At 47.0% G+C, this 19,740-nt stretch overlaps 1 protein-coding gene across 11 annotated transcripts in view; it reads right to left on the reverse strand.

The window, feature by feature from the left end:
• Positions 1-19,290, reverse strand: part of tle3b (TLE family member 3, transcriptional corepressor b) — a 28,635-nt gene extending 9,345 nt beyond the window's left edge. For 2 of the 11 annotated variants that reach the window (XM_020054249.3, XM_010875356.5), the window contains exons 1-10: positions 18,839-19,290; positions 17,961-18,168; positions 17,077-17,177; positions 16,726-16,789; positions 14,657-14,701; positions 9,244-9,306; positions 8,910-9,014; positions 2,778-2,810; positions 490-703; positions 167-183 (exon numbers count right to left, since the gene is read on the reverse strand). In XM_020054249.3, coding sequence (XP_019909808.1) covers positions 167-183; positions 490-703; positions 2,778-2,810; positions 8,910-9,014; positions 9,244-9,306; positions 14,657-14,701; positions 16,726-16,789; positions 17,077-17,177; positions 17,961-17,984 — 666 coding nt within the window. In that variant the 5' untranslated portion in view covers positions 17,985-18,168; positions 18,839-19,290. Of the gene's footprint in view, positions 1-166; positions 229-489; positions 704-2,777; positions 2,811-8,909; positions 9,015-9,243; positions 9,307-14,656; positions 14,702-16,725; positions 16,790-17,076; positions 17,178-17,960; positions 18,169-18,838 lie in introns of all 11 variants that reach the window. The other 9 variants (XM_020054229.3, XM_010875331.5, XM_010875340.5 and 6 more) reach the window with 8 other exon arrangements.
• Between the last annotated feature and the right edge of the window lie 450 nt (positions 19,291-19,740).

Here is a 19,740-nt window from a genome sequence, read left to right on the forward strand (position 1 = left end):
GAGACAAAATGTGTGTGTTCTGCTACGGGGAGGATGAATTTCCAGTTTCTAATGAGGCCCAGTGTTGAAAGTCTGTGCAAAGTCCCTTAATCACCAAACAGACTGCCGAAGTCAACGGAGTGGGGGAGGTGGGGGAGGGACTTCATAAAAATAAAGTCAAACTTACCGTGCTTGACTCTCGTTCTTTTACCAGAGGGATCGCCAGGGGCGAGTGAAAAGATGACGGGCCAAGAGGGAGAAAGCAAAAAGAACGTTAGTACGCATGGCAATGTGTATTGTGATGTTTCTGAATGGCTCATGAGACATCGCCCCATGACAGTTTAAGATCGCACTATATCATCAGCAGCCCACACAATCAGCACAGAACCAAAACGGCTGTGACGTTTCGAGGTGAACCAAAAACTGACACAAGATCAAACCACGACACCCATCGGCATGGACACAAAATGGCTGCCACACACCAAGTTTCTGCACCCTCTAGCTCCTCACCTCTGTGCTCCAGGTCGTGGTTGTTCTTCTCATCCTTGACAGAGGGCAGGTGGGCCTGGCTTCCCAGGGCGCTCAGTGCCAGCAGGCCAGAGCCCACTGCGCCCGGAATGGGAGGGATGCCGGGGGGCTGCAGGCCCGAGGGATGCGGGGGCATCTGGATAGGGGGCCCACCGTGCGCCGCGTGGGACAAGTGCTGAGCCTGGAGCTGCTGCTGCTGTTGGGAAACGAGACACAAGACAAGTGGGTCGGCTGGGAAGGGGCCGGGTGACGGGCCGGACATCACATGACGCATGGGGGGGTGGGGGGGCTTAGTTCAGCTGGGCACAACATTGCAGAAGCCCTGAAACAGGTGCTGAAGTATTTTCTTATTGTGCAAATTGGGAATCGTCAATGTCGGCTCTACACTGGAAACGTTCTCATCTGGAATGTTCTACAATGTTGCACCCGACTGAAAAATAGACCATAACACACACACGCGCGCGCACGCACATCCAGTATGGAGCAGATATTAGCGGTACACAACTGATCTGCACACACAGCCCTGATGTCCCGGCTCTAAGCCGAGCCCTTAGTACTTCACCCCGATCGCGACAATGCACCATGGACTGCGAAACGGTGGCAACGATGTAGAGCACATGCTCACCCTTCGATATGAGGCCACAGTCCTCACACAGGCCATCTCCAGACTATTATATTACTGCCAGGCTATGTGGTCTGCAGACGGACACAGACACAGCAGCACCGGAGAAAGGTCACCTCCCTCATTTGATAAACAAAACACACCTCATACATACTGAATGAACTGCGCCCAAATGCCAGCTGCCTGAAGCAATTAGTAAGAGGCAGCCACAACAACAACAACAACAACAACAACAACAGCAGCTAGTTAACCGCCCTTCAGACCCACGACTTTAAAGTCTCTATTCTGTCGACATCTGTTTTCGCTGACACTCCAGAGAAGTGCAAGGCTGGGGCTGTATTCTCACACAAAAAAAGAAAAAAAAAAAGAAACGACAAACCTTTCAACACCCGACAAGCCAAGCAAAGCCAGCAACCCCACCCCACCCCACCCACCCACCCTCACAGCCCTCATGCAAAAGCTGCAAAGGACAGGCGTGGGGGGGGCGGGGGCATGAACAAACTGAGCCCTCCAAAGAGCTCGTCAACGTCTGAAAGAGAGCGAGACAGATGAGAGAGAAAAGACACACACACACACAGACACACGAGCGACTCTGGGATTCAGACCAACAGACGGGAGTTAAATAGCCACTCAGCTGAAAAAGGGAAGCGAGTGCTTTAAAACAAGGTTAAATAACACTTAACACATCCATCAACCGCCAGTCCGAAACCCAATATATTGGCCTTCCTGATTGCTGGCCAGCGGTATTATAGCCCTGACCTGTTCTACTCCCTTTAAGGAGTAGAGGAAGAATGCATGCGCACAGCGCCTTTCAGGGGTTGATCAAATCTGGTCTCTTAAGAATAGGCTTATTACCCAGTGCAGTCATTATCTGGAGCCGGGAGTAGGGCTATGAAACGGATGTAACCGACTTGGACAGGGGGGATTGTTAATCAATATTGTGCTGCTGGTGTGTGGAGCAGGTGCCCATTTGTGTGGGAGGGAGGGAATGAGCAAGTACGTCCCTGTTGAGGATGCCTAATGAGGGAAGCATGCGGAGAAGCATCATCAAGAAGTCTCATTAACAGGGCCTATGTGGAAGAGGAGAGGAATGGTAGAGGGACAGAAAAAAAAAAAAAAAGAAATTACTTTCTAATTCAATATTTCCAAGTAAAGAGCCGACTGGCTTCCTTTTGCACTTTCCCCCCACATTTGTGGGGGAAGTGCCTCCGATGCTTGGGCAGGTTGTCAGAAGGGAAGGCGAAAAAAAGGCAATTAAAGCTAACAGGGCATATCACAGCTACCACAGACACACACAGTTAGCATCAGGTGGTACCAACCTCACAATGACCAAATGGATATGGCAACAAACTTGCCAGTGATGCAGTACTTTAAAGTATCTGCCCATCCTACATTGACCTCTGTATCAGAGGAAAGCATAAGCAAAGAGAAGGATGCTAATATCAAGTATCGAGACACACCAAACGCATGCTTTAGTTCATTGCGTCATACCACACAGTGCTTAGCCATCTGTCGTTACAAAACCACATGGCATGCTAATGGTGGCAGCAATTCAAACAAATGTCAACAACAACAAAACATCAACAACACATGTTTTTATTCTCTCAATCACTCCACCCATCCATTCATCACAATCCCAAACACTGACCATGAAGGCTGGGTAGACAGCATGTTGCTGTTGCTGTAAGAGTCAAAAAGAGAGGGAAGTAAGAGGAGGTAGATGCCAGCTCAAATGCTACCCAATGCTAACAGCTAGCGCTAATGCTACCCAATGCTAACAGCTAGCGCTAATGCTACCTAATGCTAGCAGCTAGCGCTAATGCTACCTAATGCTAGCAGCTAGCGCTAATGCTACCTAATGCTAGCAGCTAGCGCTAATGCTACCTAATGCTAACAGCTAACACCAATGCTAGCTCTAATGCTAGATGCTAGCTCTAATGCTAGCTCAAAGCTACATCTAGACCACTAAGCACACATACATGGCAATGCAGTACAGTGATTGATACGGAAATGTCAAAGTGAAATGAACTGTGAAAACACATCAGCAGAACTAGAGTCCTTCAAGGGGGGCTGTCGTCCCTGCAATGGCTTAGTGTTTACAATAATAAAAGAATACAATGATAAAATAAAAAAGGGTAACCCTAAATAAATGTCCTAGTGAATCAGAACAATTCTTTTGAACTTCTTGTGTGCATCTTGACCGTTTTTATACCCTCTGCCTAGATGAAAACCAAAGCCATATCAATGAGGCTGCAGACAAATGCTAGCTGTGTATAAGGGGACAAATTCAACGCAAATGTAAATGTGTATTTGACACTCAAATCTGCCACATTTGTAACTTGTAAAGCAAGCCAGTAAGTAGCTCCTCCCCACTGGCCAGAATCAATAACAGAATAGGTGGTGTAATTAACATTTTACATACAAGTGTGTTCTTTGTCCCAGAGATGATCATTTACACAGGGTTTACTAGAAAAGATAAGCAAAAGATCAACAGTACCCTGTCTGTTAATCATTGAAGATGCTCTAGGCACAGATCTAGGATCAGCATATCCTGCACAATCCCAACCTTCACCACAGGGGTGGAAAATGCTTCACAGAACCTTAGTTCAGAAAGCCTCACCCTGCTCTGTTAATTATCTAAGAACAATCTAGTGCTACATAACGAGTGCCTTTACACACAAGTAAATGAACACACAAACCAGTTGTTCTTCTTGGATGACCTTGAGTATCATTTACACAGAATACTTCAGCGAGTCCTACGTAGTGGGTTATAGGCTGATGTTACAGAACATCATGTCTCAACTGTTTGCACACATACTGTTGGTGGCCTGCTTATTCACTATAATACTGTACCATGTTTGGGGAAATGATGGGCACCACAAATAGCGCTTGTATAGTGACTGTTCACCGCGAAATAACCGTAAGGAACAAAACTGTAATGGTTTGGTAGAACTGGCTGGTTTGCAGCAAGCTCAGTTTAAATATATTGTTCATTGGCGCTGTGTGTCTGTCCGTCCCCCTGCCTGTACAGGGCACTGCAAAATAACTGTATGGAAAACATATTGGTTTGAAGACTGGCTACAGAGAATACTAGGTAGTATATCTCCAGATATGTGAAGTTGTGTTAAGATATCTTCAGTATGTGATCTGTGTGTGTGGTAGTATATCACCAAAGTTATTTGGGGGGTGTTAATATATTTTCAGTATGTGATCTTTGTGTGTGGTAATACATCTCCAGGGGTGCGTTGTGTGTGGTAGTATATCACCTTAGAGAACACTGGCAGGGGGAGGCTAGACAGACTGGAAAACACTGGAAAACATGCGACGCCTGAGATGCAGAGGTCACCGTGCGACCTGTGTGTCTTTGTCTCCCACACACTGGAGGAATAGGTATAGGAGTGCAACAGTAGCATCGAACCACCCAAAGGCTGGGTGGAGAGGAGGAAGTAATTACCTTGAAAGAGGGGGGTCACAGTCTTCGCTCATTTGCCTTAATTGAATTCCAATATCTGCCTCCGGCCGACATGACCCTTCCTCCACAGTCTGGCTAACTGCTAGCTAACCGAAAATAAATTTCAGTACAGCTACAGTGGATATAAAAAGTCTACACACCCCAATTAACATGCCAGGTTTTTGTGATGTAAAAGAATGAAACAAAGATAAATCATGTCAGAACCTTTTCCACTTTTAATTTAACCTATAATTTGAACAATTAAATTGAAAAACAAAATCTTAAGAGTGGGAAAAATGAAAAATCTTACAATAACCTGGTTGCATAAGTGTGCACACCCTCATAACTGGGGATGAAGCTGTGTTCAGAATTAACCAATCACATTCAAACTCATGTTAAATAAAAGTAATTACACACCTGCCATCATTTAAAGTGACTCTGATTAATCACAAAGTTCAGCTGACATTTTCTTAGTTGCATCTCAGAGCAAAAGCCATGGTCCGCAGAGAGCTTAAAAAGCATCAGAGGGATCTCATTGTTGAAAGATATCAGTTAGGAGAAGGGTACAAAATATCCAAAGCATTAGATATACCATGGAACACAGTGAAGACAGTCATCATCAAGTGGAGAAAATATGGCACAACAGAGATATTACCAAGAACCGGACGTCCCTCCAAAATGTATGAAAAGACGAGAAGAAAACTGGTCAGGGAGGCTTCCAAGAGGCCTACAGCAACATTAAAGGAACTGCAGGAATTTCTGGCAAGTACTGGCTGAGTGCTACATGTGACAACAATCACCTGTATTCTTCATATGAATGGGCTATGGGGTAGGGTGGCAAGATGGAACCCTTTTCTTACAAAGAAAAACATCCATGACTGCCCAAGCTTTGCCAAAACAAACAAAGTCCCCCAAAAGCATGTGGGAAAATGTGTCATGGTCTGATGAAACCAAGGTTGAACGTTTTGGCCATAATTCCAAAAGGTATGTTTGGCGCAAAAACAACACTGCACATCACCCAAAGAACACCATACCCACAGTGAAGCATGGTGGTGGCAGCATCATGCTTTGGGACTGTTTTTCTTCAGCTGGAACTGGGGCCTTAGTCAGGCTGGAGGGAATTATGAACAGTTCAGGCATCCGTTAGACAGATGAAGAGGAAGTTCACCTTTTAGCATGACAATGACCCAAAGCACACATCTCAATCCACAAAAGCATGGCTTCACCAGAAGAAGATTGTTTTGGAATGGCCCAATGGAACGGCCCTGAATCCAATTGAATATCTGTGGGGTGATCTGAAGAGGGCTGTGCATAGGAGATGTCCTCGCAACCTGACAGATTTGGAGCGCTTTTGCAAAGAAGAGTGGGCAAATATTGCCACGTCAAGATGTGCCATGCTAATAGACTCCTACCCAAAAAGACTGATTGCTGTAATAAAATCAAAAGGTGCTTCAACAAAGTATTAGTTTAAGGATTTGCACACTTATGCAACCAGGTTATTGTGAGTTTTTTATTTTCCCCCCTCAAAGATTTCAGTTAGTTTTTCAATTGAATTGTTTTCTTTCTGTCTCATTCTTTTACAAGAACCTGGCATTTTATCAGGGCTGTATAGACTTTTTATATCCACTGTACCTAAAGCTAGGCATTCAGCTAACCTTATGAAGAGCAATAAAAAAAATTAAAAAAAGCCTATTCAATAGCGGTTATTGATCTTCTAGGATATTTTCAGATTTCCTGCTCTTAGAAAATCATAATATTCTGAAAAATTATCCCAGCAAATCTGAACTGGCAAACTCATCAGCAAGCCTTGTCATACTGTGACTGTCCAAAAAAAACAAGGATGTGCGAACATGACAACTGAAATTGAGGTTTAACTTTTTTTTTTCATATAATCATTTATTTGGTTTTATTATGACTGCTGTATAAAGCAGTGATAAAAATAAATACAATTTAAAAATTCACTTGTTTTGCACTTGGATGTTTCCTGTACAATCTGGGTGCACTGCTGAAAGATTTGGCAAGGCAACAGTGTGTGGAGCCATGAGAAGAGATTTTTAAATGTCTGTTTGAATTCCGCTGTCCATATCAATGACAACTTTGACAGAATTGCAGGGACACTTGGCTGCATTCGGATGACGGCCAGAGATGCTTCACTAATCTCAAATTAATACATCTAGGCCAAATGAGAGCGCGCCAATTCATTGATATTACAGACAAGACATACTGTATAACCATTCATAGACCCCCTGGACCAAAATCAATGGCGACTTGAATAGAAAATATTTTTCACCGCATGAACTTACAGTTGGCTTTTGAATGATGATGTCCACACGTTCACCAAATTATGTTTCGGAAGCAGTCGATAAACTCAATGATCTTTAGAGGCCCATGGGCTGCGAAAGACCATGCAGGCAGCCATCTGATTAACACAAAACATCCCTAACTAATTTCTGTATCAATTGCCACACAGGCTATGGGATGGGCCGAATACTGCACTTGTGACAGACGAAAACAGCTTGAATATAAGGCCACGGCCCTGACACACAATGCCACCAGCATTGGGGTAAAAGTGCTTAATAAAGTGAAAGCACTTCTACTAATCACCCAGGAGTGAAAAGTGTGAGGCCTGTTTGGTATTGAGAGCCCCACCACAGGCATTTATCGGCCAGCATTTCCCTACCAGGTCCCCTTTCTGAATTTGCGTTGCCTTCAATACATTCTAGGGAAATTATGTCAGTGTATGTTGTTGAATGTTGACAGTAGTTGCTTTTTCTAAAAAACTGAAATATCGGCCTCTGTTGTTTGACTCCGCATCTTATGCTATCCAGTCATCGACAAGGTACATATATTGTTATGAGCATGTGCGTCGGTTATCGGATCAACCAAATCTGCGCTACGCTTAGCCTTACAACTTAAATGAGAAACAGCCGTTCTGGAACAAAGAAATCCCAGACTCCCTTATCTGGTTAAGAGAAGCCAGATATGTCCTGAATTTGTTAAACCATCTTTCTGGAATACCCTGGAGCTTTGGCAGAACATCAGCAAGTTTTTCTGAATGTGGTGCTCACAAGCCAAAAAAACTATGCCATTCAATTGTGTTCAATTGTCATTACTGTTGAACATGTTAAACATTTCTTTTTACAATTTGATTGACATGTTACAATTCCAAATGTCAAATATGTTATGCTTAAGATCCTTGAGTGCATTTTTAAATGGGATGAGAAGCTTTTCAGGCATTTATCAGTGATAGATCAGATTTATTTTTGTAAATCACAAGCAATAGTTTACTTTGGTCTGCACAGCACCATTTTGCATAGTAAATAAATGACTGGTTAGATGGAGAGAGTTGGGCATAGAAACAGAAGTACCAGAGAGATCATTAAATATTTAAAGGTCAGTTAATTCTGACAATTAATTTCTAGTAATAGCATTTCTATGCTGGAAACTCAGTCCAACCAGTGATGTCATTCCTATAAAAAGGCCAGAGGACAGCCCTAATTAAGCTAGATCAAAATCTGCAAAATTGCACTTACATCTGTCAACGGTAAATAAACATTATAGCCTAACTCTCAAATTATAGCGTAACCCTCAAATGGTTCTGTTCCCCCTAAGGTTCTAATGGGGAACTAGAACAGTGTAAACAAAAGAGGGTGGCCTATAGCTAGTACTGGTTTAACTATAATCTCATATAGGATACCGTTGTTCTCCAAGAGTACAACAGAGAATTACAGGGCAGAGATTTGGAGATCAACACAGCACTGGCTGAGAACCTTTATCCAATTATAACCATCCTCGCTAGCTAAGTGGAGGCGCAGCAAACCCCCGTGATCCGAACAGTCTTAACCTGCTGGCTAATCTCACTTTGGTATCCTACCCTCCCTGACCATCTCAGCTCTCGGCCAACAACGAGACACTAAACCAGTGCAGGAGACGGGGTCCCCTTGAAGGACTGACAGCTGTCCAGCGACACAACGCCAACAGCGTGTACGATTGAACACAAATGAACCAAAACCACAATGGGCAGGTGGCGAATATAAAAACAGACAGGCCATCACATACGGTACATCGTCAAACCAAAAACCAAAAGCCAGTGGTGACCGGGGGCAACGCTGCAGTTGGGAGGGGCATGACGGCAGACCGCGCCCAGGACAGCCAGGGAGCTGCTTAACCCAGCCCCGAACAACCAGTTTTCAGATGTGTCTGAGGCGTTACGATATGACGTCTGTGTGTGTGTGTGTGTGCGCGTTAAAGCGCCGGTGCCCGCTGTGCGCGTGCAGGGTTGCCACCCGGTCTCTGGTTGAATGAATTAAAGTAAGAAGGTATACACACGGTGAGAGGCAGATTGGGAAGTCCACGTACCCCGATGATAGCATTCAGCTCAGTCATAGTCACCTGCTTGGCACGCTCAACAGCCTGGGCCACCTGCTGTTGGTGCTGGGGGGGGGGACAAACAGAGAGGTGGTTCAGCCAGCGGTACAGAGTACTGCCTGGCAAGTTCTTACCGTTTCAAAGACACTGATTAAAACAAAGCCAGAGGTAAGGTCGCTCCGGGTTAAATGAATCCATTTAAAAAACGCGATCACAGATTAACCGAGATTAGGCTTTCTGTCACAGGCCTGACAAACGGTTTGATCTAACGTCGGGCTGAGTGTGGGGCACTCACCTCTTGTGACAGGAAAGGCATGATCTGGGCAAGAATCGCATTGAGCCGTTTGGCAATCTCCGTCTGGAAGAGAGGGAGAAAGGAGCAGGTTGAGGATTAAACCAACAGACATTTGATAGGAAGACGACAACAATGTCAATGTTTACCCCCGCCTCCTAAAACCCTAGGTCAATTTGTTAGATCACACGCACACGCACACACGCACGCTCATGGGGACCAGAAAATAGAAATTGCATGCTCCCTTGTCCTAATCTTAACCCTAAACCTAACCCTTACCCTAAACCTAACCCCTATAAAGTAACATTTAGAACTAAACTTTACCTCGATGTAATGCCTAACCTTAACCCTAAACGTAACCAACAACACCTGGACTTTAAAGAAAACCCAATTCTAACTATAAAAATAAAGTTTTACCCTAAAATTGTCTTTTGCCTCAAGGGGACCAGCAAAAGGTCCCAATGAGTACATTTTTTTCTGGTTTTACTATACTAATTGGGACATTTGGTCTCCATGAGTTTAGTAACAAACACACGCACGCGCACACGCACAGAGAGAGCAAGGGAAATGGGCTGGACACCCTAAAATAACGCAAACGCAGTCTCCCTCTCCTACATCCATTAGACAGCCGGCCTTATTTCATTAGCAGTTTGAAATATGCTAATACCATTTAGGAGCAGGGAGACAAATGAGGGTAATACTTCACAATTACTACACAGCCATTTCACAGGAGACAGGGAGACAGGGCTGGCGAGCCGGCCCAACTAGCAGCATCTATCACAGTCATCATTGGTATCGAACGGAGGAATACAGCCAGGGAGAGGGAAGGAGAAACATGATCTCCCCGGTCCTGATTCAGGCAAGGCACTTTAGAGACCCACACTTAGAGGGACGGATAGAGTTCTGCCGGTCCTCAGTATCCCCGGACATAGTGGCAAACACACAATCCACTTCCCTCCAGCTGATATGGGGGGAGACGACGGGGGAGACGGGGGGAGGGAGACGCAGAAGAAAGGACCTCTGACTTGACACTACAGTAATTTCATTTGACGGCTGGGGAGAGGAGAACTAATCGATGTGGGGTGGGGTGGGGGGCAGATGGCCCAGCAGGTGTGTGTGTCTGTGTGTGGTGGGGGTCCCCTCACTTTCTTCCCACATTCCTTTTATTTTTTTCCTATCAGTGTGGGAGGGAGGGGCAGAGGTAGAGGAGAAAAGGGCGGTAGAGGCCTTTTGCGCGGTGAAGGTGTGGTGCGGAGGGTGTCTGTTCTGACCAGTGGAGAATTATCTCACAACCTCCTTCAACCGCCCCCCCCCCCCCCCCCTTCCCTCGCCTCCAGTCATCCACCCACTCTCCTCCAAGTCTCCCATTCCTGCCCCCACTATACAGTGTTGCCAGGGAAACGGCGGCACAGCGGGCCCTATCTGTCCATGGGGATCGTTATGTAAATTAGGCCTGGGCTTGACCATAACAGGCTGTACAATCATATTACGCGCACAGAGGCAGGTCATTAAATTGAATTTTCGGGCTGTCGATCACATCGGCGCGGGAAATTAATGGGGGATAAAAAGAAGGAGCGCGGAGCGGGGGAGGGGGGGGGCTAGGCTCCGTCTCCGGAGACGAGGCAGTGGGAGTGACGCACACGTGTGGAAACACGTGCGTGCGCTCACATACACAAAGACTGGGCCCAGCCACGCAACCGAATATCCTCCAACCGCACCCACCCATCCGCCAAGCCCAGAGAGGTTTTAGGTGAGGAGGAAAACTGGGCATTGTCCCTTTAAGCTAATGTAAACAGAGCCCTTGAGCGCTTCGACAGCTGTTCAGTCCCGATCCACAAGCCCAGGTACTCAAGAGCCACGTGCCGCTACTGGCTTGGAGAGGCCTTGGGCCGGACGGCCTTGTCAGTGGCTCTGCGTTAAAAGCCATTTGCCTTGTTTGCGGCCCCTAGCTCAGTGGAGGGACGGTGACGTGACACACACACGGACACACACACGGACACACACACGGACACACACAGACACACACACACAGACACACACACACAGACACACACACGGACACACACACGGACACACACACGGACACACACACGGACACACACACGGACACACACACGGACACACACACGGACACACACACGGACACACACACGGACACACACACGGACACACACACGGACACACACACGGACACACACACGGACACACACACGGACACACGATCAAAGCCCAGCTGTGTATTGACTTACGCCTTTGAGTCTCCATTGATCGTCAGAGGCCACACGCGACCACTAACAAAGGAGTATAGAAAAATCTTCTCACCCCCCCCCCCCCCCCCCCCTTCCATATTTCCACCTTTTCCTATAAAATCACTTTCCATAAAGTTCATCATGGCGCTGGAAAGCGGACAGAGACAATATTTTCATAAATTAACCCTCAGACAAGATACCATTTCAACTGATGAGCACTCCGCCACTTAAAACACGGCGGTTGGCAGTCTAAACACACACCGTTTCAACACCGCTATAATTGTGTCATGGTGTTCCAACAGCAGGTCTGGCCACGATAATGGAACACGTTGCAGCCACTAGGAACTCTGTGTGTGTGCGCGCGTGTGTGTGTGTGTGTGTGCACGTTACGCACTCTCTCCCAGTCAGTTTGTTTTGGCTCACAGACAAGTCAACCATCATCACCTTGGCAAACAATTCCTGGAATCCTGTATAAATTATTCATTTGAACAAGCTCTCCCTCTCTACTTTAACATCTCCTACAGACGCCCCCCACCCTGGCCAGGCCAGACAGGACTTCCCTTAATAAAGAACGCCCCCCTCCCCGTAGCTCACCCTCCCTCACATCTTCTCCTTCTGAACTCTGTGAAGCATCGTTATCGACAAGCGGGGGAGGGATCACACACACACACACACACACACACACACACACACACACACACACACACACACGAGAGGGGGAGAAAAGACTGATATGAGAGAGGGTGAGAGGGAAAAACAAAGCCCGGAACAGGGAGTACCTGATCCCGCGCCCCCTCAACCCCCACATGCATGCTCAGTGGGGCTCGTAGCGGAGACAGCCTAATGAGCTGCGCTAATTAAAATCACTTATTGACAGCCAAGCGATGGTGATTACCTCCGCCCCTCAAACCCCCCCACCCTCCTTGCCATGCCGGCGCATAATAAGAGCTCTGTCAAAACAAAATCACCCACAGAAACCCAGTGCTGCCTCCCGGCCCGATGCCCCGCCAGTGAGTGTACGTGTGTGGAAGATGTATGTTGGGAATGTGATACAGACACAGGTATGTATATACACAAAACTAGGAGTGTTTGAAGGGAACATTGTCGCATAGAAAAGCTTTGCTGAAATTGAGAGCCAAGATGGATTCCTGGGTCAACATTTACCTTGATGAGCTTTCTGTACTCTCGTTTGGTCCAAATGTTGGGTTTAGATTAACCCAATCTGGATTACAACCCCAGGATAACTGCCTTGTCAGGATGAACAGATGCTGACAGCCCAGTAGTTATTTACATTGGATAACGCCTCACTTCAAAGGAGGAAACACTACACCTTAACTCCTCCTTCAAGCTATCCATCCACTCCCCCTTCACGTCTCTCTTCTCTCCACCCACCCACCTCCCTCCCTCCTATCCAATTAACTCTTCTACTCCTTCCCAGCACACAGCATCCATTCCCCTCCCCTCCACCCACCTCCTGCCTCCACCCACTTCCCCCCTTCACCCCTCCCCCCATCTACCTCACTCCACCTCCACCTCCACCTCCACCTCCACCTCATTCCAGATAATATGTCTCAGTTGTTAAACTAAAGCGAATGTCTAGCCAGGTTTGTGGTTTCGGTTCCCAAATCACCACAATGTACGTGTCGCCCTAGCGACTTACACCCACGCCGTAACAAGTTGGTAATTTACAAATACTTTTTGTTTTGCCTGTCACTGATTTCTTTAATCGTAAGTAATGACATTGCATATTATTTTTTTTTGGGGGGGGGGGGGGGGGGGGGGGGGGGGGGGGGGGGGGGGGGGGGGGGGGGGGGGGGGGGTCATCATGCATTATTCATGGAGACACTGGACTCTGTGGAGCTATTGATAACCAAACCAAAGGCGAGCGAAGGAGCAGGCCAGTCGATTAACCTGTTAACGCAGCCTTCCCCAACTCCCCCTCACTCATCTTCCTCTTCCTCGGTTCACCTCCCTCCCCATGTAACTCATTTAGGCATTCTACCCCCTGCTCGTCCTCCTCCTTCCACCGTTCACATCCCTCCCCATGTCAGTGATTAGCGGCTGACCGAACCTTTCTAGAGGACTCTAGTTCCCTGTGGGAGACATCAAGCTCCTTGTCACACACAGACAGGTGCACCACAGACACATGCACACTCACACCATTAACCTTGCCAGGCGTCGGGGTTGACAGTCATAAAGACAGCTAGCCCCCCACTCCCTCCGCCCCCCCCCCACTCCACAGGCCCCGCCCCCCTCCGTCCATCCCTCCCCTCTCCCTAGGCCCGCCTCCCTCTGTCCGTCCCCCCCTCCCCAGGCCCCGCCTCCCTCCGTCCCTCCGTCCGTCCCCCTCTCCCCAGGCCCCGCCAGCCCACAGCCCATCTCCATAGATCACTCCGCAGGGCTAACGACACGCAACCCTTCCATCTCTGACTTTACATCACAGGGGGAGAAGAGAGCCAGAGGCAGAGTGGAAAACAGGGAAGTGCACATGATAGATGCCACCAATCACCTCGCCACTACAAAACCCGCTTCACGCCCCGGCGTGACAGTCTAGTTTGACGGAGCGCCGGTCCCTCTTCCACCCCTGCGCGGCGGCCATTTTAACCACTCCCCCAGCTGGGGAGGCTTGGCCAGCACCTCCTGGTCTGACCACAGAGGGGAGGCGGAGACAGGCAGGCATGGGGTTGGTTCCCACTGCAGATTAATACTTTGGGCAGGGAGGCAGGGAGCTGACCTAATGAGGTTTTAGCCTGGCTGGCTCTGCACTCTGCCTTTAATGGACCCCAGCTCATCACTAGGAGACACGCGCACACGCACGCATGCCCCCACGCACGCACAGAGACTCACAAACAACCTGGCGCACAGACACATCCCCCTCAGTATCTCTGCCAAAGACTTCACTTTAATCTTATTAAAGCAGCCCCATCAGGCACCCTGCCCTGCACGCTGTTTATCCTGTCAGCATTTTCACAGACTGGAGGAGACTGTGTGTGTGTGTGTGTGTGTGTGTGTTCTCTAAAACAAAGCTTTCGCTCTCCATCCCAGACAAACACACCGATACATTTTTGTGCCTCTGTGGGTGTATCAGACACCAGGCCGGTGCCCCCCCCCACCCTGCTCCCTTCAGACAGCAGGAGGTCTGGGATCCTGTCAGATGTGGTACATACCTGTTTGTGCATCTCAATGTTCAGCCCATAGGACATCTCGTAGTACTGCAGAGGAAAAGAAAGAGACAGAAGTCAAAGATAAACATTGACATTTCCGCTTGAACAACAATTCCACGGGACAGGGCCCACCTGAGGGAGAAAGCAGAGTTCCCCCGGAGCAGGACCCCTCAGACACTCACCCCCCCCCCCCCCAACCACCCCGTAAATCAGAACGTGGGAACCGGGCTAGGGAGGGGACCTGAATGAGCGGGACTGGTCCGTTAATGATTAACACTTCAAATCCTCCACCCAGGGCAGCGCAAAGGCTGTGGTGATGACCCCCCCCCACCCCCCACCCCCCACCCCAGACCCTTCGGTGGTCATCGGACTCCTCTTGTCAACAGAACCACACCGAGAGTCCACACAGAAGTGGGCCACAAAACTGTTCGGCATTAAGAAATTGAAAACACAGGCAAAGTATGGGAAGTGGGAGAAATTATGAGCAATGACACCACAAAATTGTATTTCCAGCCCATGTGAAAAATGTGTTGAATTGTGGGAAATCCCCCTTCAAAACTTAAAGCTGCTCCATTTTCTCCCAGCCAATGAGAACAGCCTGAACAGCTTGCACGGGTTGATGTGGGGATTTGCAACTATGCCTATAAATGACAACATCTATCCTGAAGTGTAGTATATAATCTGGGAAATGCGTGTATGTGACCGAAAGTACAGGAGAAACACTTCATTGGTGTGGGGGGGGGATGAGGTGAACTATGTCCAAGGGCACTGTGCGAACTCTAGGCTACGGACCACAAACTATATTGTCCTAGACTGCTAACTCAATCGTTTTGGCAAGATATCCGTGTTTAGGAGCGGATGGATTATATAGTATGTCATAGATAAGACAGTGATAGTCGCCATCAGTGCATGACCTGCCATCAGTGGGCAGATATCTAGTTAACCCATTGTGTTGACAGCACCCCTACACACACGCATCTTAATAAAATAAAATAAAAAAGTTGTCTTCAACAAAAGTACTGTTGCATTTGGTTAAAGTCAATCGTGGCTTGGACAAACAAGATAAAGAGGAGCAAAACGCCCAGGCCTCTCACCATTACATTATGTCTAGGGAATGGCTGTTTTTCCCCTTCTTGTGTTACCCAGAACCACAGCTAGTCTCTTTGAACACGATCAGTGTTGTAGTTTGACAAGAAAGTCAGACACAGATTGCCCGGTGCCAGAAACCATTTCCTATTCATCACCGGGGGGCTTTGAAAAAGCCAAAGAACAACAGAAGAGGTTTGAACGTACATCAGACGGCGGTTCAGGGTTTAACTTGCACATTGTAATCGTTTCTCCATTGTAAATGTTTCTCCAATGGCCACCTCGACTAGGTACAAGCCATTAGAGTTTAACCATTCAGAGACGCGGCACGGTACGGTCCGCCAGTCCGACCGGATGAGGAACAAGCGCTCCACGGTTATACTACAATTAAAATGTCACGCTCTAGTGTGACTAACTAGTTGCCTACCTGGCCAGGGGGTCCCCTTCTAATCCCCCACCCCCAGATTCCTAAATGAGAGCCCGGGGTGTGTCCTAAGGGGCCCAAGCCTCACTCTGGGAGGAAGAATACTGCCCTAAATAAATCAGCTTCATACACAAAGACAGCAGGGCAGTCATTAACCTTTAGGGAGTCAGGGAAGGGGGTGGGTGTGTGTTTGGGGGACGTGGGGCAGGTTATAAGAGAGGCCCCTAGGTCAGTATGACCCCCACCCCCACCCCCACCCTGAGGCCCCAGCCGTCACACCCCATAATCAACAGCCGGACATTTGACCTTGTGGTGGAGTTTCACCAAAAAAAAAAAAAAACACCGGTCCTCTTTACCGGCATGAGCACACCTCCCCCAATCACAGGAGGCCTAATGTTCCTTCCTGGCTACAGGGAGAAGCATGAATCAATCTCAAATGCACCCAAAGACAGAAAAATTCCTACGCAACCAAACATGGTTGTGTTGTGGCCGCTTTATCTGGGGGGGGGGGGAAATCGCAGGACATTCTCCTATGACATGCAAGGCATTAGTGTTTTCTTACCATGACATAGTGACGCTGCATCTCTGTCTTCTCATTAGCCAATTTGTCGTACTCCACTTTGAGGCTGAAAGAGAACCAAATGAGAGCAATTATTTACACAAGTTCATTACATGGCTAACAATGGTTAAAAATACCAAATTATAAATATTTATACCACATCAAAATTAGTTATATACATCCACCCCAAATGAACCAAATATCACCAAGAAAATCTAAATGCTCCCTCTAATATCCAGTATTTAAAATTCCATGGTGCACAGAGTACCTGAAAACATTACTTGTACGTTACTTATATATTCAGTCTGGTCAGACCGTCATTTCATGTACACCCGTTAGATGTGGTGTCATTACCTGTGGTACTGGGCTTGCAGGAATTGAAACTCGTCTTTGATCCTGTCGCAGGACTCGGCCACGGTAAACTTAAATCCAGGCTGACCTGGCTGGTGAGGTGCCTAAAAAAACACAATGTTTATATCAATATCCCCCTGAAGTTGTGGTGCAGCCACACCCACTACAAAACACCATGCAGACCCCCAAAACACACGCACGCGCACACACACTATTTATAATCAACAGTGGCAGACAGTGCCTCATGATTGCCTTTTCAGCCTCTCTCTCCTAGCCTACATCTCTTCCGTGTAAAATGGATTTCGCTCCAGCTGAATGGTGGTTTGTCAGTATGGTGCTCAAACGTTCCCTTGAGCCCTGCCTAGCGGCCGCTTTTATAATGGTGGGAAGAACCACGATCACTCCGCGGAGTGCGATGACAGAGGCGGGTCAGCGCGCCCGTCCTCAAAGAGCACCGGGAGGATGGTGGGTGGTTGGCGAGAGAGGGAAAAAATATAGTAATCACAACCTGCTTTGTGAGAAATTCAATGCATGCCGTGCAGTAGGCCAGATCATTACAGTATAGCCGCAAATGCTTCAATGCACCCGCTGAAGAACGGTTTGGGTAAAAAAATTATTCGCCAATAAAATTGATGTTTTTCACTTTCAATATTGGCACTAAAACTGTGTACAAGAGATTAATATAAGATATTGTTAATTTGCAGTTTCCTCGGAGTCAAAATGTAATGTCGAGTGTTACGAACAAGGAGACTGGGCTACTCGACCTACAGACCATAAATAGTAAGGTGCAGATCACAAGCTCGTGTCTGACAAGCTAATTACTTTAAAGGCGGTACATTTGCATTATTTCACATAGGCCTAGTAATCTGAAGAGCTGGACTACTTACCGGATGCCGGCCCTGTGGATACATCTTGAACGTATCCTTTCTTTATAGGAAAATCGTAGATATTTCAGTAGTCCAAGTAGATCTGCGATAGTCCGCCACCCCTCCCTGTGTGCACAAGCGGTCGGACAAAGCCCAATCCTCCGCGGCTGAGAGCGCACTTCGACCGTCGGATCTCTCGATCTTTATTGGAGCTTTTAAGCTCCTTGTCCTTCACCATCACAAACAATCAAAACAAAATGAAAAACAAAATGTATATTAGCTGTGTAACTAGATATGCAGTATAAAAACGCATAGCTTGAAAATATGTCCGTGACGACAGCAAGGGAGACTGAATTTAGTCCATGGCATAGCCTAGCCCATGTAAATTAATAACCTATAGACTACTTGGACAATTATCACCTGGTCTGTCTCTCAAAATGTATACATTTTCCACTAAAACTCTATTCTGGATTAGCAAATATGCTCAAACAGATTCAGGGAAATTGTGATATCTAAATATGATTGCTTGACAGGTTTGTTGGTGTCAAGAGTGATAATTATGCACTACAGTAGCAGAAAGAATACCACAGTAATATTGTTACCCCTGCTACGCAGCAATGTATCCAAAACCAACATACTATATAGCCAGGTCAATCTAACTTGATAGATTGTTTTTTATTATCTGCATTCGAGAAAAAAAAATGTTTTCACATTTTGCTATTCGACGAGCTGAGTTAACCTACAAAAGCGCAACTGAAAAACAGAAAAATAGAAGGTGGTTTACGAAATTCCGGCAATCAGAGTCGGTAATATTAGACAAACAGCAGCTTTCAAAGTAGACCAGCCATGTTAGCTACACCACCCGTCTTGTTAGCGGGCTCTTCTCATGTCTTCTTTACCTTTGTCTCGATTGATTTCCCTCCCCTACGACAGCAATAATCCCCTTCTTTAACGAATTTTTCACAATCCTCGGCTCCGTAACCGTCCTTATGAGTGAGAATTAAGAAATGATCCAAAAGCAGTCGCTGGTTACATGGAATCCTTGTCCCAGACAAGCCCTTTAAAACTCCGGTGATCTCGAGGCGCAGCACCAACTGCCTCGACAATGCTTTTCCGATCCGAGGTCGTAGAGACGTCGATTAGGACAAGTTGTTGACCGCATAAAACTTCCGGGAAAAGCCTTTTTTGGCCCACCAAAATTGTTGACGAGTCAGTCAGTAGGTCCAGATACAAATGTGTAAGTTAAAAGAGGTTAAATCGTAGAAAAGTTGGATATTGTAACGTAGCAATTGCTTGCATTCGATTTACCCTGTTCCTCCACAGCTTTCTGTACCACACACAGACTGTGCACTGACACGAGGACTCAACTGCCGCGAGAGGGCCTCTTACAAGCCAATCAGATTCTCCGAAGGAGTTTATCTACATTGGCCTATCAGAGAGGGATGTCCCCACGTGGGGTACATAATACCACTGTGTTCCGATTGGACTGTAATATATGACCTCATATATTCGCCATTTTGGATCTATACTGGAATTCAACAGACGAACTTATAAACAACGGTAATTATTCATTTTGTTGCCACAAATCTGGGTATACAGTTTGACCTTTACTCGTTGATATATTATCTCCCACATGTGATGCAGACATGTGCAGGTACATTACATTTGATTAAATGTCCTATCCTTGTAGACAGACTAGCCTACAACATAATCAAATTTCATATCTAACACGTGCTTCGGATTGAAAGGGGTTGTTGGCCTACCATACAATTAGGCTACTCCTTGTCTCTAAAAGCTATGT

Source organism: Esox lucius, chromosome 2 (assembly GCF_011004845.1).
Source record: "Esox lucius isolate fEsoLuc1 chromosome 2, fEsoLuc1.pri, whole genome shotgun sequence".
NCBI lineage: Eukaryota > Metazoa > Chordata > Actinopteri > Esociformes > Esocidae > Esox > Esox lucius.